The sequence below is a fragment of the Ranitomeya imitator genome, chromosome 6, assembly GCF_032444005.1.
Source record: "Ranitomeya imitator isolate aRanImi1 chromosome 6, aRanImi1.pri, whole genome shotgun sequence".
NCBI lineage: Eukaryota > Metazoa > Chordata > Amphibia > Anura > Dendrobatidae > Ranitomeya > Ranitomeya imitator.
In genome coordinates, this window is record NC_091287.1 from 50874647 (window position 1) to 50894554 (window position 19908).

The following is a 19908-nucleotide window of genomic DNA, read 5'->3' on the forward strand; positions in this document are numbered from 1 at the left end:
CTCGCTACACTTGCATCTATTCTAGGTCATCACCGTCCTCCATAAAATGCCCACAAATGGATCTGGCAGGACCGTACCGGAATGCCCATGGTGTTGCAGAGTGCCGAGTACCATTCCTTGATCATATTGTCATTCTCCGTTTGTATCAGTAGGTCTGTTCCTGAGGGAGTTTTTAGCTATAAGAAATTGGAAAAATAAAATACATAAATAAGAAAGTAAGAGGAGACATGAGGATAGTGACATGTGGTCCTGATTGGCTTCAGTAGGAGGCCGGAACCTCTCTGTCTGGTGGGGGGTTTACTGGCCAAACCGGACGGTGACATTACCAGATAAAAGATTTATTCCATCTTTATTGTTTCACCTGCTTTAATAACTTTTTGTTATCTGAGCGATTTTGGTGGGTAAAATAAGTTGACCGACTATTTAAAAAGAATCTCAAACTTTAATGATACAAGTATTTTTTAAAAACTTTTTCATAATTGTTTTACATAACACCGTCTACTTTATAACAAAAAAAAATAACAGAAATCTTACAATTCTGACACTAGTTAGGGTCCATCATGGCGGGGTACACCTTGTCGTGGTGGGATGGCTTTTACGCTTTTTAGATCAAAACAGTGTCAGCAGTGTACCCTATGGCATTTACATGTACGATCACTTTTTTTAGTTACTATAGGGCATTTGCTCATTTTGTTTTAAGCCTTTATCCTTACGATGGCCACAGTGTGAATGTGCACCTACACATAGCACGTACGCCAACATGTTCTCCAGGCCATTTCTTTGGTTTTGCACTGGCCAAAAAAAGCGTAATACTAACCTCACACTTTGTTCTGTACAGGAGACTTTTCAGCAGGCTCATCATCATCACAGACAGGATTAGAATATCAGGAAAATCCTCTATACAAAGTAGATATCCCGAGATCTTGCGTGCCTGCTATGCGCATCTGAACGGGGTGGGAGCTCTCCTCTAACCCTGCACGTTATTAGTGGATTGCACCCCCTTGCAAATAGAGATATCAGGGAGCAGTGATCGGATTCAGGTGCGGTAAGTCCCTTGGATGGACCTATTGTGGACATACCCTGACAAGCATGCGAGCTGTGGTCGTGAGTAAGAGCTGGCAGCGCTGATCTTGAGCAATGCTTTTCTAGTCCATACTAACAGCTGCCAGCCATTACTGTGCCGTGCGGACACCAGGGAAGCGCGGCATCCAGATGCTAACAATTTACCTTATTGCAGAGGGAAGGAATGTGAATTGTTTCGCCTATTTTGGGTATACTACCTCTCCCATGAGTCGGATGAAGAACAGGACAAGCTTTTACCTCTATAACGTTCTTTTTGCTGGATTTCTCCTTCGTGGCCCATTCCACAGAGGCTCCTTTTAGATCCACCGTGAACTCTGGTTTTGATTGGTTTCCGCCGAACTTCTAAACACAAGAAGTGTCACGTTAGGTCAGTAATGACGAGACCCTGGATTTGGTGGCATGTTTGGCTGGTATGCAATGCAAGGAACGAACAGAGAGAACGGAGATCCGGCAGATCCCTCTCGTGTATGGGATGGGGGCGGCATGATCCATACCATGAAATGCCATCTAGCGGGACAGTAGGTGGCACAGACAAATGTCATGTTAGAGCTCCAACTCCAACTCCGGCCACGGATCTCTTACAAAACGTCTAATGCACAAGAAATTACTTTAAGGGAGCAAAGAACATCGGGGGGAAAAAGAAAAGATAATGGAATTTAAAGTCCAAAGATATTGATGAACCTTCCTTATCCTTAGTGGTCATCCTAAATGTAGGGGCGTACTACTGTCCATGGCGGCCGCTATGGGGCCCATGATTCAGGGCCCCTGCCCATCATTACAATTTCAGCCTACAGGCGTTCTTCCCTTTACAATTTTTCTAAGAGAAAGGTTTATACTTTGGTAATTCTGAATCATTATTACTCTGTCTTTATAGTGAGCGGATCTTTACTTTATAAACTCTTTTTTTTTTTTTTTTTGTATGTTACTGGTGAATTGTTTTCCATAGAGGGAAAACCTAGTCGAATGCTCATCGTGCAAACAGCAAGCGCATGCAATGATGGAAGATACAGGACCGACAGTTACATAGTTGACAAAATGCTGACGATGGAGGAAAGAGTTTTTCCAGGCAGAGAGGAGAGACAGGAGGAGCACAGAGACGGAACAACGGGTGCAGAAGGACTGGTGGAGGAAAGGGAAGAGGCAGTGTCCCGGAACAACAAGAGGAACAGGTTAGGAGAAGACATACAGAGCACGTGAACAACTACAACTTTACACCTCATCTAACAGTTTCCAAATAGGGGGGAGAAATAAATCGGAATAATGCACAATGGTGGAGAGGTTGTGCTGTACATTAATGGCACCTGTGACTATTATATACACTATTTAAAATATCCCTCATAATAAAGTTTTGTGAATCTGCTGAGGCATATAGAACCTCATATGTTTAAAACAGAAAAGCAAAAGAGACGAAAATAAGAACTTGATAAAAAGGGACAAAAATCAGACTAACCAGCAATTAATCAGAAACTAATACTCCCCCCCACAGAACTTTAATCAGGCTATGAATAGTGGCTTTGATTCAAAATCAGAGTTTTATTCTCCATTCCTTGATCACTATGGCAAAGACAAGAGGGCTGTCTATCCAGGCCAGAAATGCTAATACCACCAAGCACGAGCAGTCTAAATGGTAGAAGACCATCTCCAAGGCCATAATGTAACAGTTTCAACTGTAAAAAATAATTATCAAGAGGTTTAAACTCATGGAACAGTCAAGAACCCTCTGGGACATGATAGAAAGAAAAAAAAAATATCGATGAGAGGATAGTACTTATTTCTGTAGATACTGGCTTTTTTATTGCAATCAAGGGTACAAAGTAATGCTGACCATATGTGAACATCACATCCCGGTCTCTATTTTATAGGTTTACTCTGTGCATAGCTCAGAGCGTGGAGAAATTATTTCAGTAGAAAAAGGAAAGCAAGCTGCTGTTAGACCCCTCTCTAGCAGCATCTTATTTCCTACGGGAGACGAAGGATTGGGCATGCTGAAATTAAACATGCCCAATCAGGTGTCATGAGTACATAGACTAGTTGGTCAGATGATCTCTCCAAAGTCAGTTCATCCTGTAGACAGTTGCATGTGCATGGACGATGGTGTCCAATTTGTTTTACTTTTTTTTCCTGGAGCCCTGCCTAACAAATAATCCGATTAACCTACACAAGAGAACTTAATAGTGCATATAAACAGTTTACGGGTTTTCAGATCTGAAAAAAAAAATGCGTCTGATGCGTTTTCCATGAACCCTCTTTTGTGTAACGTTATATGTAATGCTTAATATATTTATATAAGCAATAAAATATAATTGGGAGTTATTTTTCAAGTGGTAATTCATTTTTTTTGTAGGTTTTTAAATAATCCTATTAAGTCTAAACTCACATTTTGCAGCTGCCGTAAACTGGCTAGCAATTTTATAACAGGTCATTGTTTCCAAACTATCAAATGGTTAAAAAATAAATAAATAAAATAAAAAAATTTATAATAAATAAATAAAAAAAAACCAATAAATTAACTCTAAAGCATTCCATAAACAAGTTCTCAAAAAAAAAAAAAAAAAAAAGGCCAATTAGTTTATAAAAGGGGAAACGGAAATAAATGTATAATTTGGCGGATACAGTCCTGTTTGTGTAATTAAGAACAGGCAGCCTGGACACTGGGGGTCTCGACATGATAAAATGGTGTAGTTTCCAGCGTTTACTGCAATCGTCAGCAGACAGTGCGAGGATTTAATGCGGCCGTCCTTACCCAGCTGGCTCCGGTGCTCTGGAACAATATCGATGACCCCTGCAGAACAGCCCAAGACGACGTCCAGTTCTTTCTGAAACACCAGGAGAGATTATTTAGCGTCATACCTGTGACTGTAACAGGCGCAGCATTATACATGCCTGCGGAGAAATGCGGTAGAGGTGCAAAATGTTCACAGGTGGGGCCGTAATTCCCCGGAAATCGGGTGCAGAAAACCGTATTTGCGCTGTCAGGAAAGGGTTAAAGACGAATAGTCCGGCGGAACTCTTCCTCATGGATACAATGTGACGAGGTGTTAATACATCGCTGATCGTACTGACCTAACTTTTTTCCCATTTTCGGTGATTTTGGTGACATTTAGTACGCCATACTTTTCTTGATCCTGCAGGAGAAAAGAAATCGATAAAAATTAGCCTCTATTCTGCAAGATGGAAAACAAAGAAAAATATTTATTTAAAAAAAAAAAAACCTATTTGTAAGGTCCTGTTCACACAAATCAGGTGTGGCAAATCTGTCAAATAATTTATTTTATTTTTTTTAAATAAACTTTTACATTTATGGTTGTAGATTTTTTTTATTCCATTTTCTGGGCATTATTTTTTGGGGGGAGAGGTGGGTGATTATATGGTTTGAGCAGCCACAGACAGGATCTGACACCTGTCCAGAGCTCATTGTGGAGGGAGAGGGAGGAGGCGAGCTGTGACCATCGCCTGCTATAAATGATGTATCCGGTGTTACGTACTGAACCTATGTGCTGAGATGATGGCTGACAAGTCACCTCTGCAGAACAGGACTTCCATCAGGGTGTATTGGTCTATTATTATGGTCAGAGGGAAAATTACAACAATTTGGGAATTTATTTTTAATGCATAATGATACAGAAAAAAACCCAAAAAGATGATGCTAGTGTGAACAAAACCTAAGGTTTGGGTTGTATAGCAAAAATCAAAAAACATTGTGCATTTTATAGAAACTAAAAGTGGGTATTGGAGACCACTTATTATGGATATGCAAAATATATTGCCGCAAAAAATTTTTTTATTAGGTTGGGGCAAAAGGAACCTTTGTAAAGTATCACACAGAATACTCATTCAATGTGTCCGAGAGTATTTAGGTGAAGGAGATTTTTTTTTTTACAAATAAATCATATATCCCTGATCACCACCTAATGTGATGAGTGTAACATTTATTTCACACCATGTTTGAGCCTCCTGCCAGTCTACTGCCCATAGCGCATGGGTTAAGACAGACATTGCCAGAAAAAAAAAGAAGTTACATGGAGTACAAAGTTGCAGACTTTGGACATTGCTGTACTTAATGACTCACTTGGAGGTCCCAGCCTTCCCGTTTGTCAGGGCTTCAAAACGTAGCCCCCGACAGACTCAAGAAATAAGGTACAAAAAGTGAGCAAGTAGCCTTGTGTACATGCAGACTAACCAACATGGTTTTCAACCCAAAGCCCCCACTAGACCAAAATTAATGCTATACATCTATATATAATATGGATATATCTTTAAAGGAAATCTGTTTTTCCTATGCAATATGAGATATAGGGGCAGAGAGCCTGATTCCAGTGATGTGTCACTTACTAACCTGTGTTTTGCGGTTTCAATAAAAACAGTGATTTATCACAACAGGACTAGGTGTCTAGTGCCTTCTAGTCCAACCACGCCCGCACCGCTGACTGCGGCAGCTTTCTGTGTACAATATATATTGACAAAACGTTGCGAGTCAGTGGTGTGGGCGAAGTTATATAGAAGCTCAGCATTCAGAGCTCTGCTGTAGAGAAAACTGTGATTCCAAAAATGTAACAAGCGAACATTCTTTCCTTCCGCCACTTCTGAGAAACTCCCGCCATCCTTGAAGCTACAAGGGACCATGCCACCTGACATTACCCTGGAAATAGCGAAGAACTGACCGTAGACTGGTGCTTTGGAGAAGACGGCGATGTCTCAATATCAGGAAAATGCTGCTTTGACGGAGTGGTCGGTTCCTATAAAATGAAGGCATGTTTTACATTTTTATTCTGATCATAACGCCTGTCTGGGAGTGAGAGATGGCCGGGTTTTCACTCTCAATTTAGAAAGAATATGAAAAAAAAAAACAAATAAAAAAAACCCCACAGCAAACAGTACACTACATCCAAAAAGCAAATCAGGACAAATGACACCCGACAGACAGGCTGAAAATTACTTCATTGGCATCTAGGAATTATTAGTATATTTATCAAAAATACTAAATAAATTTGTGGCCCAATGAAGTGCCCGTAAAGAAGCCCAAATTAAGAGATTAAAGAATAGATTGAAGATCATGGGTAAGATCCTGTAGACACTACAATACCAACCTCCCGGTACCGGGCTCACTACAGAAATGGCAGCGTCTACCCCTAGGAGCCATCAGAGCGCTGCTTCTGGAAACTCTGATTGCTGCTGGCATATGGGACATTTTTTTTTTTTTGGGGGGGGGAGGGGGGGGGGGGCAAAGTCAATTTTGATATACGAGGCCCATGTATGTGGAAATGAAATCTTTAGCTTAGTTTACAAAACCCTATTTTTTGTGGTTCCAATGTGCTCATAATGGATAAAATCCATATTTCCTATAGCTCCTATGCAGATCTATGCGTCTCCAAGGTAACAGACAACAAATCTTGTGTAGTCAGATCCTACAGTCAATACTTTTTTTTTTTCCATTGCCCCCCACTACTCTTGAATTGGAGACATTTTGTTGTTAGAAAAGTAAGACAGAAGGATCACAATCGGATGGTAAAGGGGCAGATTTATAAGATCTATTTAAAAGGAAATAAGATCTTTTTTATCCACAGCAAACAGTCAGGGCAACTTTCATTTTACCCGAGCTGTTTAGGGGGAAAAAGGGGAACTCTGATTGATTGCTCCACAAGAAAGTTTGTTAACCGGGAAGACATGGGTCTATACAGCAGCTATAGAAAGAAATCGTGGAAAGTCTTTTTTGAAAATTTCCTACTTGCTTCTCTTTCCATATCAAATTTTGTTGCAAAGGTGAACAAAGCCTTTAAATGGAAGCTGTCAGCAGTTATTTTCCATGTAATGTGAGAGTAGCATGATGTAGCGTCTGAGCCCCTGATACCAGCGATGTGTCACTTACTAGTCTGCATGCTATCATTTTAATACAATCAGCTTTCTTTGCTGCCGAAATAGCAGAGCTCTGAAAGCTGAGCCCTGTGTAACACCCACACCACTGATTGGCAGCTTTCTGTGTACATTGTATATTTACAGAAAGATGGCAATCAACGCTTTGGGGGCGCAGTTGGACCAGAAGGCACGAGACACCTAGTCCTGTAGTGATAATCTCCTGGTGATAAAACATTGATTTTATTGAAACAACAGCATACAGCCTAGTAAATGACATTGCTGGAATCAGGGTCTCAGCCCCTACATCATGCTACCTTCAGATTACATAGCAAAAAACCTGCTGACAGATTCCCTGTAACCATGATCTGGAGAAAGCATTTCCACATACACGACTCATTATGCATTTCACCCTGGTGAAAACTCAGGAAAAACTCCTAGCTTTTATGCCAAATGTATCTAGGGCTCCAGGACCCCAAGTGAAGCCAATATAATATCAAAATGTGGTTGTCTGAATGGCATTTGTGAACTAATCAGAGGATCAGTGGTAATTATAATTAGTGGGGGGTCAGACTGCTGAGAACCTCACAGTCCCTGTGTGAATGGGCCAGAAGTGTGCATGTATGGACAAAGCTCCATTTACTGTTCATGGGAGCAATGATCAAAAAGTGTTACTGCACCCAAAGGAGTAACCGGAGCGGAAGATACAGGACCCACATTTATAGGAACTATAATGGTGCCAGTGGTCAGACCTCCACCAATCATACATTTATCACTGATCCTATGGATTGATGACAGAGGCTACTTGTGGGATAACCACCCCCCATCTTCCTATATGGGTATTGTCGGAAAGTGCTTGTAAATTCAAGCAGTTTTGCAATTTTCGGCTTACTAAAAAATAGTCATCTGTCCGTGACATATGAACACTTTTTCCTTTTGCTTACAGCTGATTGCCTTGGACACCGACCACTACTGCTAGACAGCAGAATATGTGCAGTGCTTACAAGCTCTTTTTTAATGAGCTTGTAAGCACTGCTTTGTAGTTGACCAGGACCGCAGGAGGACGTTATCTTCTAATCCCTCGCCAGCTTCAGCGCAGTGCTTAATTTGACAAGCTAGACAGCAGCGGTGGTCGGTCTCCTAGGCAACAGAATGTAAACAAAAGTGTTATCTCAATATTTCACAGGTGAAAATTTTAACAAGCAGTAAATTGCAAAAGTATTTTGTTTTTCTAACAATATTCATCTATGAAAGTGGAAACAACCCCTTTATGTGGCCCTTTTTCAACTGCAGAGTCACAGGAAGGAATACATACTTAACCATGCCTTCTTAAAGGGTCTCAAATAATGGTTGAATATTGCAGTGTATGGATCAAATGTGCCACGATCCTCAGCCGCAGTTACACGGGGTACTGCCGCCAAGTGTGTTAGGATCAATGAAAAACAGGTTGCAGCTGAGATAGAAAATGACCGATGCGAAGGGCTCAAACACCGCATTTCATTCAATTTGACCACGGTTGTGCCTTGACAAATTGAATGGCGATCTACTTCCTTGGCCCAGGGGCGCAGAAGCAGGCAGGGCCGTGTGGTCAGATGGAGAGGGCTAAAATATACCGTATCTGCACAGGCACTTTTACAGACATTATAATGACTGGGCAAAAAAGGTCCATATCCGACACATGGGACTGGGGAGGGGGGACACATCCACATTGGATAAATACAATTACTGTTAGTAATGTTACCCGATATCAGCAAAAAAAAAAAAAAAAAAGAAAAAAAAGCCCATCTGAGGCCATAATTACCAGAAGGAATTAATAACATGCGTATGCAGATACACAGGAATGATTCGGTCTGTTATTTCAGATTTGGGATTTGTTGTACTAGCTAATTTTATAATAAATTGCAGAATGAAACAGAAAGAAAAGTATCGGAGCAAACATCCTGAGTACCAAGGTCAAATTTTGAGACTAACGAGAAGATTGTCAGGATCCCTTTAAATGAGGGTATCGGTATAGTAACCGGTCAAATCCGAACTAGAGGGCAGAAAATGCACTTCCATTTAAAGGGAATGTATCATCAGAAAAAGAAAAAAAAGGAAACAAAATTGGAGGGGAGTCATTTGATATCAGTATCTGTTGTCACGATGGCCACTAAAATCAGACACAATAGGCTGACAATTCCTGCTTGTCCCAGTTCACTTCTCAGCTTTGCTGTGTAGACTGGGGCAGAGTCAGCAGTGGATGGGGACTGAAGGGTATTTTGTATCTTGTAAATTTATAGCCTGAGTATACCATAAATGCATAGTACATGCGGGTCCAATCAATGGTATTGGTATCTACCTAGGGAATAGGTCGTATACTGGTTTCACTGGAGATGTGGCCAGAGAACTGATACAGATGAATGGTAATTCGGACAAACCCTCCCACTGTCAGATACGCACGTCAGAGCCCTGTTCTCGAGAGGGGTGTATGTCCCACTGGTGGGATCCACATCTACTATACATAAGAATAGCTGTACTGTACCCAACACTATACAGAGGACTGTGAATTCATCCCTCATTCCTTGGATGTATGTCTACCGACTTATCTCTAACAATTAAATTGCATTAATTAAAGATGCCATAAAGAAAACACACCTTGAGGCACGGCCTATAGATTAATCAGGGGGGCTGGTAATGCCTCCAATATGGCCTTATTTTGTATTAAAAAAAAAACAAGAAAAAAAAAAAAGCTACATAGTAAATGACCAAAAATGACTAGAACTGGGTAAACGATACATTCCCTTTAAAGGGTGGTAAAATGTTGTTCCTTCCCTGCGTCTTCTTTTCCCGATCATTTAAACCTCCATTGGCTTTGCAAAATGACTACAGGGGGTTCCCAAGGGGGATAATCTGACCACCATAACATTAAGATTGATCATGGATGCCAAAAGAAGTGTCCTAGAGAAGGATTTCGGGGCCATAGTCGTCCTATTAGGATCAGAAGCACTTTTCTTTCCGCCATCACACAGCAGGCAGGCAAGCATATTCAGTATATTCACAGATCGGAAGAATTTTTGGAATGTGGACATGTGTTGGCAAGCAAGCACACACCGGAGACAGAATACTAACTTTCATAGAATAAGATGAGGTCAAAAAACCAGGGCTAGGTATGTAATACTCAGAGGAATTACGCTTTTGCTTGATATGCAACTGTAAAAAACAAAATGGACCTGTTAATGTCATTCCTGGCTTCTGTCGGAGCTATAGGGTTACAAATACGACTGCTGGTGATTGATGCCACCGCCATAGCCGGATATATAGAACAATGCCTGAGCGTCTGGGTCACTGCTGCGCTGACAGTATGTCACGGTGACCTGGTAAACGACGACTTCACATTACCTTGTCGTTGGCCTCCAGCAGATAGGTGCTGTGCCGCCACTTGGTTAAAACAATGGGTTCTTGAAACTTTCTATCAAGACTCCGGCTTTTAGTGATCTCTCTCTGATGAGGGGGTAATAAGGAATTATACTAAAAAAAAAAAAAATACAAAAAAAAGTATAACACCGTAGAACTTTGGAGATAAATGAAAAGCGATGGCAATACTGAGAAACATGGATGTAACAAGCTCAGTCACAAAGACCCCATAGATCCCACCATAATTATAGAAGAGTCTGATTGAGGCTGGGGCTATAAAGATACGCGACAGCGCGATGCAAAAATATCTGAGCTGTGATTTACTGTAAAAAAAAATAAAAAAAATGGCCAAATCGCACAAAAGTCCCGTGACTCGCAATGAAGTCTAAGGTAAGATAGTCGTGCGCGACCATCGACACAAAATACAACACATTTGCATCTCTATCGCAGTTCCAGGAGGTCGCAGTGCCCCACCGTAGATCATTAGATGCCACGTCACAAGGCGACATTACAATTTCAACGTAGTGTGACACGTCATCATGTAGCCCTCGCCTAACACGGCAAGCTGAGGTGGGCGGCGATGTGGTGTCCCGCTCTGTAGTGAAACGCCCTGTGCAGTAGTCCTGCCTATAACAGGACTGTGGTAGCCTGGCTCAGTCTAGGTCTACCATTACGGGGAGACATTCGGGGCCAACTACAGGATACGTTCCCATCACAATGATATCGGAGTAGCTTTTAGGCAAGCAACGATTTGTCAAATCACATAGCAATAAGATTATTATTATTTATTTACCCCGCTACCATTAACTTTGCATTTTACATAGATGTTATGAGCACAATCTTATAGTCCTTGAAGGTGTTTTATAAGCTTCTTCTGCAGGTTTTTGCCACCTTTCGGCTTCCACCTTGCCAGGCTGCAGGGCACTTCTGCTTCGATCCTGCAGAACGGTCATGCTGCTGACCACAACTAAGCGCTCTGCGATGCTGCAAATGTGGCTAGCCTTGCCTCTGCGGCACTGGAGAAACACGGAGGCGCTGAGGCTGACCGAATCCAGCTCGCTTCCAAGCTCTACAGGAAAGAGCATGTAAGCGACGTGCATGTTCGGACACTGATAGACTGCAGCGGTACCCTAGAGCTCTACAGGAAAGAGCATGTAAGCGACGTGCATGTTCGGACATTGATAGACTGCAGCAGTACCCTAGAGCTCTACAGGAGAGAGCATGTAAGCGACGTGCATGTTCGGACATTGATAGACTGCAGCGGTACCCTAGAGCTCTACAGGAGAGAGCATGTAAGCGACGTGCATGTTCGGACATTGATAGACTGCAGCGGTACCCTAGAGCTCTACAGGAGAGAGCATGTAAGCGACGTGCATGTTCGGACACAGACTGCAGCGATACCCTAGAGCTCTACAGGAAAGAGCATGTAAGCGACGCGCATGTTCGGACACAGACTGCAGCGGTACCCTAGAGCTCTACAGGAAAGAGCATGTAAGCGACGCACATGTTTGGACACTGATAGACTGCAGCGATACCCTAGAGCTCTACAGGAAAGAACATGTAAGCAACGTGCATGTTCGGACACTGATAGACTGCAGCGGTACCCTAGAGCTCTACAGGAAAGAGCATGTAAGCGACGCACATGTTTGGACACTGATAGACTGCAGCGATACCCTAGAGCTCTACAGGAAAGAACATGTAAGCAACGTGCATGTTCGGACACTGATAGACTGCAGCGGTACCCTACAGCTCTACAGGAAAGAGCATGTAAGCGACATGCATGTTCGGACACTGATAGACTACAGCGGTACCCTAGAAAAGGCTCGGGAACCAATAAAACTGAAAACCCCATTTTTGAGAAGAGAGGACTTGGTAAACTGCAAAGTTGATGGTTTTACGAGCACTTTGCAATTGTAACTATTCCCGATGTGATGAACATGTAATCACTTACCTTTGGCAGCTCCCACTCCGAGCGCGATCCATCGGCGCTGTAGTAATACGGTCGGCCTTGATCGTCCACGTGCTTTATCCACTGTAATGAGATTTTAATATCAAAAATATGAAATAAAAAATTACGAACAAGCTTACACTGGTGACAACCATTGTGCTCCTTCATGTCTCGGTCCTATAATAGTGCAAAAAGAAGAGGTTACATTTTTAGATTAGAGGAGTAAGAAAAGTCTCGTGCCACTTAGTGATGAGCGAACGTGCTCGGATAAGGTGTTATCTGAGCATGCTCGGGTGCCAAATGAGTATCTTTGGCGTGCTCGAAAAATATGTTCAAGTCCCCGCGGTTGCATGTCTCGCGGCTGTTCGACAGAACAAACAGGCAATCACTGAATGTGTTGCGGCTTTCGAGTAGTCGCAGGGACTCGAACATTTTTCGAGCACGCCAAACACACACTTAGCACCAGAGCATGCTCAGATAACACCTTATCCCAGCACATTCACTGATCACTAGTACCAGTTGCTTCTCCCCATCTCTGGCATACAGACCAGACCACCCACCCACCAGTGCCCCCAAATCGCAAACTCTAACTTTAACCATATAAGTTACCTAAACTAGACTAGATCAGGCAAATTACAAGGAGATCATCAGAGACAGAAATGGGGAAGAAAACATGGAAATGATCACAGAAGTACCTTCTCATTGGTTTGGTCATTGATAAAGAAGGTATGGCCATGCTGATCCAGTTCTTCTGACCAACCCTTGGGAGGAGAACCATATAGACTATCTGACTGATTGTTGTCACAAGCGTTGTGAAAGTTTTCTTCGGAGGAAATTTGCTAGAAAGAGTTGGAAAAAAGTAAAGCTCAAGCACAAAGATGATCAGTGCAAGTAAGGAGAGAAAAAAAAATCAATAAGCAAAAAAAGCGAAGATACGAATTGTGAAAAGTGTAATTTTTTACTTAAAAGGGAATGTGTAATCAGAAAATGACAGTAGATAAGTTAAATGTTTCTTTTAAATATTTTTCCTGTTTTTCTTTTATATCATGATCGGTATTGAACATGAATAAATATAATAAAATCTTGCATGTTTCACAATGGTCACCAGACCCAATAATAGACTCCTGCTTCCTCTTCTTCACATGGACTTTTATACTGGCTCTGGACCCATTTTTGTATAGAAGTATAAACTGGGCATGCTCTAATCTGGGCAACTGAGAAGGATGAGGAGCCTTCAGTGAGCCTTGTGTTATCTACTGAGCATAGCGGCGTTACCTTTCATTGTAATCCTGTCTGTGGTGATAATGAGACTACTGAAAAATCATCTGTACAGAACAGGAAGGGGGGAGTCTAATACAAGACTTCGTGGCTGGAGTGAAAATTGCAAGAATTGTGTCATAATACAACACAGATATAAATAAGGAAACATGAGAAATTTATTTAGCACACAAACCTGATTTAAGGAATAGGGGACTTTCTGATGACACATTCCCTTTAAGTAGCAATGTCATAAATTATGCATTACTTTGGTCTTGTCTTAAAAAAAAAAAATACTGTGTAGATATTGCTATTATAAAACTTATTTTGGCACCAATAGGATTCTATTAATTTCTTCTCATTGCCTCCACCGAATAAAAGCAGGAACCAGCCCGCTGCTCCCATACAAGAGGATCTACGAGATGGGACTGGGCTACCGGGCATGTGTGACCGCTGGTACCACACACATCAGGTGGGCGTTCAGAGAAGGAAGACAAAGACCAGCAGAGGGCGCCATTACATATTTTATATTACTTATATGGCGCCATCATATTACAGATATGATGATCATTGTCTCCATGGGGGGGAAAATCACACTCCAGAATCCCCAGTATGTCTTTGGAGTCTGGGAGGAAACCCACATAAACATGGGGAGAACATACAAACGCCTTGCAGATGTTGTCCTTGGTGGGATTCGAACCCAGGACCCCAGTAATATCAACTGAGCCACCGTGCCGCCCACATATAACATTACAGCGTATATAACAGCAATATCTAGACAGGAGTATTTTAAATTACCGTATTTCAATTAAAGACTAACTTTTGCATTTTGAATGACTTACCAGAAAAATGTAAAAAATAAAGTGGCCATCCCCTTTAATAAAGATAAATATAATGATACCTTGATATCGGCGATATGATGTCTTATCCCAGAGAAATCCAAGTTTTCTTATATGAGCTGTTAAGATCTATGAGCCAGGCATAGATCTGCCTCCAGAGATCATTATAAACAAAAGGGAGAGTTACCAGCGTGAGACAAGTAATGACTGACAGCCTGATCTCCTGATTTACATGTCTCACACTGGTAACTCTTCCTTTTATTTAACAATAAGCTCTGGAGGCAGATTCTCAGGGAGATCTATGTCCCGCCCATAGATCTTAAATCATTTAAAAATTAATAAAAATGTGAATGTCACTGGAATAAGACATCAGATTACAAATATCGAGGTATCATTTTCTACAACTTCTTATGACCTTCCTATGCTTATACAGACGGCTTAGGAAGGTTGATACTACTGATACAATACCATTCGTAACCACTGTTTAAACCTTTTTTTCAGAAATCAATAGTGCACGTGAAAATAAGTAACGTTGTAATATATCTTTTTACAGAAATCTACTTTACTCTTGAACTGATCCCTAATACTCAGATTTATCCATTCACAGTAAAAAACGGTCTTTAGTAAACACAGATTTTCCCATTAGCGAGACAGATGACCGTTGGTGCTCATTAAGTTCTATGGAGAACTGTAACCGTGGTTTCAGGAGAACTTGCAGTAGAATGTCTTGTCTCCGCCTCTAGCTCCTCCCTCCATAGAATTTTAAAAACACCAACTGTCTCCTCCCATCTAAGTAATTGGAAAATGTGTCGTCCCTGAATACAGAATCCTGGATTTTACATATGAATTGAGAGTAAAAGATCAATCCAGGAGCTAAAAGCTGAAGATTTCTCGGATTAGGAAATATCACAAAATTGCTTATGAAATGGAAAAATGAAACAGCTACTCTTTAAAATGCGTTAAAAGGAAGAAAAAAAACAAGAAGCTTCCTTAAAGTTAGAAGATCAGATCGTAATGCTGTGAAGGCACAGTAATGTTTAATCTGTCACATATAGGACCATAGCAGATTAAACCAGCACCAGAATGGAATGGACAGGCTCCATATCCCACAGAACAACCCGTTATAGACCAATACTTTACCGCATGGCGGAAACCCATTGAGATTTTAAATGATTCCGTCGCTGTGAGTGGGTTTGGAGATAGGCAATCGTTTGAGAAACATCTCCCATGGATTTAAAAAAAAAAAAAAAAAAAATATTGAGTGACAAACTAGCTTTACTAAAGCCAATAACAAAATGGGTTGAGGCATGCTAAAACAGCCAATAATATAAAATGGGTAGGGGCATGGGCAACAGCCGATAATAAAATGGGTAGGGGCATGGGCAACAGCCGATAATAAAATGGGTAGGGGCATGGACAACAGCCGATAATAAAATGGGTAGGGGCATGGACAACAGCCGATAATAAAATGGGTAGGGGCATGGACAACAGCCGATAATAAAATGGGTAGGGGCATGGACAACAGCCGATAATAAAATGGGTAGGGGCATGGACAACAGCCGATAATAAAATGGGTAGGGGCATGGACAACAGCCGATAATAAAATGGGTAGGGGCATGGACAACAGCCGATAATAAAATGGGTAGGGGCATGGACAACAGCCGATAATAAAATGGGTAGGGGCATGGACAACAGCCGATAATAAAATGGGTAGGGGCATGGACAACAGCCGATAATAAAATAGGTAGGGGCATGGACAACAGCCGATAATAAAATGGGTAGGGGCATGGACAACAGCCGATAATAAAATAGGTAGGGGAATGGACAACAGGCAATAATAAAATAGGTAGGGGCATGGACAACAGCCGATAATAAAATGGGTAGGGGCATGGACAACAGCCGATAATAAAATGGGTAGGGGCATGGACAACAGGCAATAATTAAATGGGTAGGGGCATGGACAACAGCCAATAATATAAAATAGGTAGGGGCATGGGCAACAGCCGATAATAAAATGGTTAGGGGCATGGAGAAAATGCAATAATAAAATGGGTAGGGGCATGGACAACAGCTGATAATAAAATAGGTAGGGGCATGGACAACAGCCGATAATAAAATAGGTAGGGGCATGGACAACAGCCGATAATAAAATAGGTAGGGGCATGGACAACAGCCGATAATAAAATGGGTAGGGGCATGGACAACAGGCAATAATAAAATAGGTAGGGGCATGGACAACAGCCGATAATAAAATGGGTAGGGGCATGGACAACAGCCGATAATAAAATGGGTAGGGGCATGGACAACAGGCAATAATTAAATGGGTAGGAGCATGGACAACAGGCCATAATTAAATGGGTAGGGGCATGGACAACAGCCGATAATAAAATGGGTAGGGGCATGGACAACAGGCCATAAAAAAATGGGTAGGGGCATGGACAACAAGCGATAATATAATGGGTAGGGGCATGGACAACAGGCTATAATAAAATGGGTAGGGGCATGGACAACAGCAGATAATAAAATGGGTAGGGGCATGGACAATGGGCCATAATAAAATGGGTAGGGGCATGGACAACAGCTGATAATAAAATGAGTATAGGTGTGAAAGACTAAGACGGAGAGATATAAACAGCCAACAATAATATGGATAGGGGCATGAACAACAATGGGAAAAAAGAAGGATTCTCTTACTGATGTCTCTTTTGTGGCTTGGCCACTTTTTTATTTCATACAAAAGGAGAGTTTATGAAAAAAATTGTAAAATTGAGAAAAAAACATTTGCAGGACCCTGGTCCAGCAGACATGTCCATGGTCCGTTGCCGCCCAACCAAAGCTCTGTGAACCTCCTCCATCCCTGGAGCCCCTTCTGATTAGAGCGCCCAGAACGATGACTTGGCTTATGTCATGTGAAAGACGTCGTGCAAGGCCTTATAATCAGAAGAGGTGCCAGGATGCCGACAATTACGAGGAGGTTCGCAGGGCTATGGTCCAGCGCAGCTACTTGATCAGGGTCCTTCAAAACTTTTTATTTAACTATATACATAAGTTCTTAATATAAAAATGATTAAAAAAAAAAAAAAAAGATTAATAAAGCAGCTTGGGATAGATAATACAATTTCCACTTTCAAGAGAGTGGGCCCAAAATGCTGTAAAACAACAGCCTCCCCCGGTCTAGCCCTGGCTTCCCGCATCTGCTCAGGTCTTGGATGGCGCAGTGATTGACTATACAATGCACATTGAGCTGAGTTCTGCGGCTAGTGCCGTCTAGCTTGGAAAGAGCTGCTGAGCTCTGAACGGTGACGATACATGCGCTGGAACAACGTCACCATTGCAGCGGCAGGATGGCAGCGCTGGGCTCGGGGAGGGCGAGCACCGGCTCAGTTTGTTATTGTGGAATGTTTGGGGTCCATTTTCCTGAAAGTAGAAAGCCCTTTTAACGGTGGAGAAGGCTTTTCTGTGACAATTTGGTGGGTCGGCTTTGCTTTATACGGCTTCACTAGCCGACTAGTAAGTCTATGTTGAAAACGTTTTTTTTGGCAGGAAATACTACCAACGTATGGTAAATGGAGGCTGTGACGGAGGCCTTAGAATCCCATCTGTCAACTATAGGCCAAAATAGTATCTGTTTAACAGATTTCCCGAAAAGCTATTCCTTCATCGGATGTCTGTGACGGAAACCAAGCAGCCGCATGTCACCTATGGGTACACAGTATTATAAGGACCACACCGGAGGAAGGGTCCTAGTTTCCCAAAGTAAGCAAGTCAGACGGAGGTCAAAAGAGAACCCCGAAAATCGTCCGACTACTGAAGCCCTACAAACAAGGTCTGCAAATACATTGGGAGATCTCCCAGGTTATAAACCGATTTACTGAGGACCTACCCCATTGACAAGTCATCAATATATATGATACAGTGTAAATGTTTGGGCACCCCTGGTCCAAATTACTGTTATTCTGAACAGTTAAACAAGTTGTAGATGAAATTATCTCTAAAAGGCCTAAAAAGTTAAAGATGATACATTTAATTTGTCTTTTAGGCAAATAAATTTACGGTATATTGTCACTTTTTACATTTTAAAAATTACAAAAAAAGAAAATGGGACGATGCAAAAGCTTGGGAACACTTGGGAGATTTTTGTGCTCAGATACCTTTGACCAAGTTTTCAGCAAGGTTTCAGACCTTAAAGGGAATCTGTCACACCAAAATTCGCCTATAAGCTGCGGCCACCGGCATCAGGGGCTTATCTGCAGCATTCTGTAATGCTGTAGATAAGCCCCCGATGTATCCTGAAAGAGCAGAAAAACAGGTTATATTATACTCACCCAGGGGCGGTCCCAGTTCGGGTCCGATGGGTGTCGGTGCGGGTCCAGCGCCTCTCATCTTCATACAATGACGTCCTCTTCTTTTCTTCCTGTCCTGGCGCCGGCGTACTTTATCTGCCCTGAGGGCAGAGCAAAGTACTGCAGTGCGCAGGCGCCGGGGCCTCTGTGACCTTTAAAATGATCACTGCAGAACTTTATGCTGCCCTCAACAGGGCAGACAAAGTACGCCTGTGCCCGGACCGCGACGCCCATCGGACCGGACCGCACCTGGGTGAGTATATAATACACCGTATTTTCCGGCGTATAAGACAACTTTTTAACCCCTGAAAATCTTCTTAAAAGCTGGGGGTCGTCTTATACGCCAGGTACAGTTTGTGCGGAGCTCTGAGGTCGCCGCATATGGTGCAGGGAGCCAGATGGGTCCCAGGGTCTGGAGGAGAGGAGACTCCTTCAGGCCCTGGGATCCATATTTGTGTAAAAAAAAAAAAAAAATGCGGCGGCTTCCATTCCCAGAGATGCATTGAACACCGCGAAGGACGTTTGTCGATTCTCCTCCAGACCCTGGGAACCATCCGGGACCACTCCCTGCACATGCCGTATAAGAGGACACCCTGTGTATAAGATGACCCCCGAAAAGTTGGGGGTTGTCTTATACGCCGAAAAATACGGTAACCTGTTCTTCTCTTTCAGGTGACATCAGGGGATTATCTACAGCATTACAGAATTTTGGGGTGACAGATTCCCTTTAATTAGCCCATGGGTTCTTCTAAGCAGCTACCTAGCACTCTGAAAATGACAATGGTGGAGGCCCACAAAGCAGGAGAAGGCTCTGAGAAGATAGCAAAGTGTTTTCAAGTTCCCCTTTCCTCACTTCAAAATGTAATTAAGAAATGGCAGTTAACAGGAACAGTGGAGGTCAAGATAAGGTCCGGAAGACCAAGCAACATTTCAGAGAGCTGCTCAAGTTTTCCAATTTTTAAAATGTAAAAGATGAAAACATACTATTTTTTTTTGCCTAAAATACAAATGGAATGTGACAACTTTAACTTTAGACCTTTTAGAGTTAATTGCATATTCAACTTGCTTAATTGTTCACAACAGTAATTTTTACCAGGAGTTCCCAAACGTTTACATGCCACTGTATTAGTTGGCGGAAGTCTGACCCCTGACCTCCCCAATATCAGGTGTTTACAGCCCTGTATACCGCATAGTG

At 42.2% G+C, this 19908-nt stretch overlaps 1 protein-coding gene across 11 annotated transcripts in view; it reads right to left on the bottom strand.

Moving 5' to 3' along the window:
* ARHGAP12 (Rho GTPase activating protein 12) overlaps window positions 1–19908 on the bottom strand; it is a 93512-nt gene that overhangs the window by 18217 nt on the left and 55387 nt on the right. For 2 of the 11 annotated variants that reach the window (XM_069729647.1, XM_069729652.1), the window contains 9 exons: window positions 12970–13113; window positions 12278–12358; window positions 10312–10440; window positions 10042–10122; window positions 5745–5819; window positions 4147–4208; window positions 3827–3899; window positions 1321–1425; window positions 78–176 (listed from right to left, as the gene is read on the bottom strand). In XM_069729647.1, the coding sequence (XP_069585748.1) occupies window positions 78–176; window positions 1321–1425; window positions 3827–3899; window positions 4147–4208; window positions 5745–5819; window positions 10042–10122; window positions 10312–10440; window positions 12278–12358; window positions 12970–13113 (849 nt within the window). The remainder of the gene's footprint in view (window positions 1–77; window positions 177–1320; window positions 1426–3826; window positions 3900–4146; window positions 4209–5744; window positions 5820–10041; window positions 10123–10311; window positions 10441–12277; window positions 12359–12969; window positions 13114–19908) is intronic. The other 9 variants (XM_069729648.1, XM_069729654.1, XM_069729656.1 and 6 more) reach the window with 5 other exon arrangements.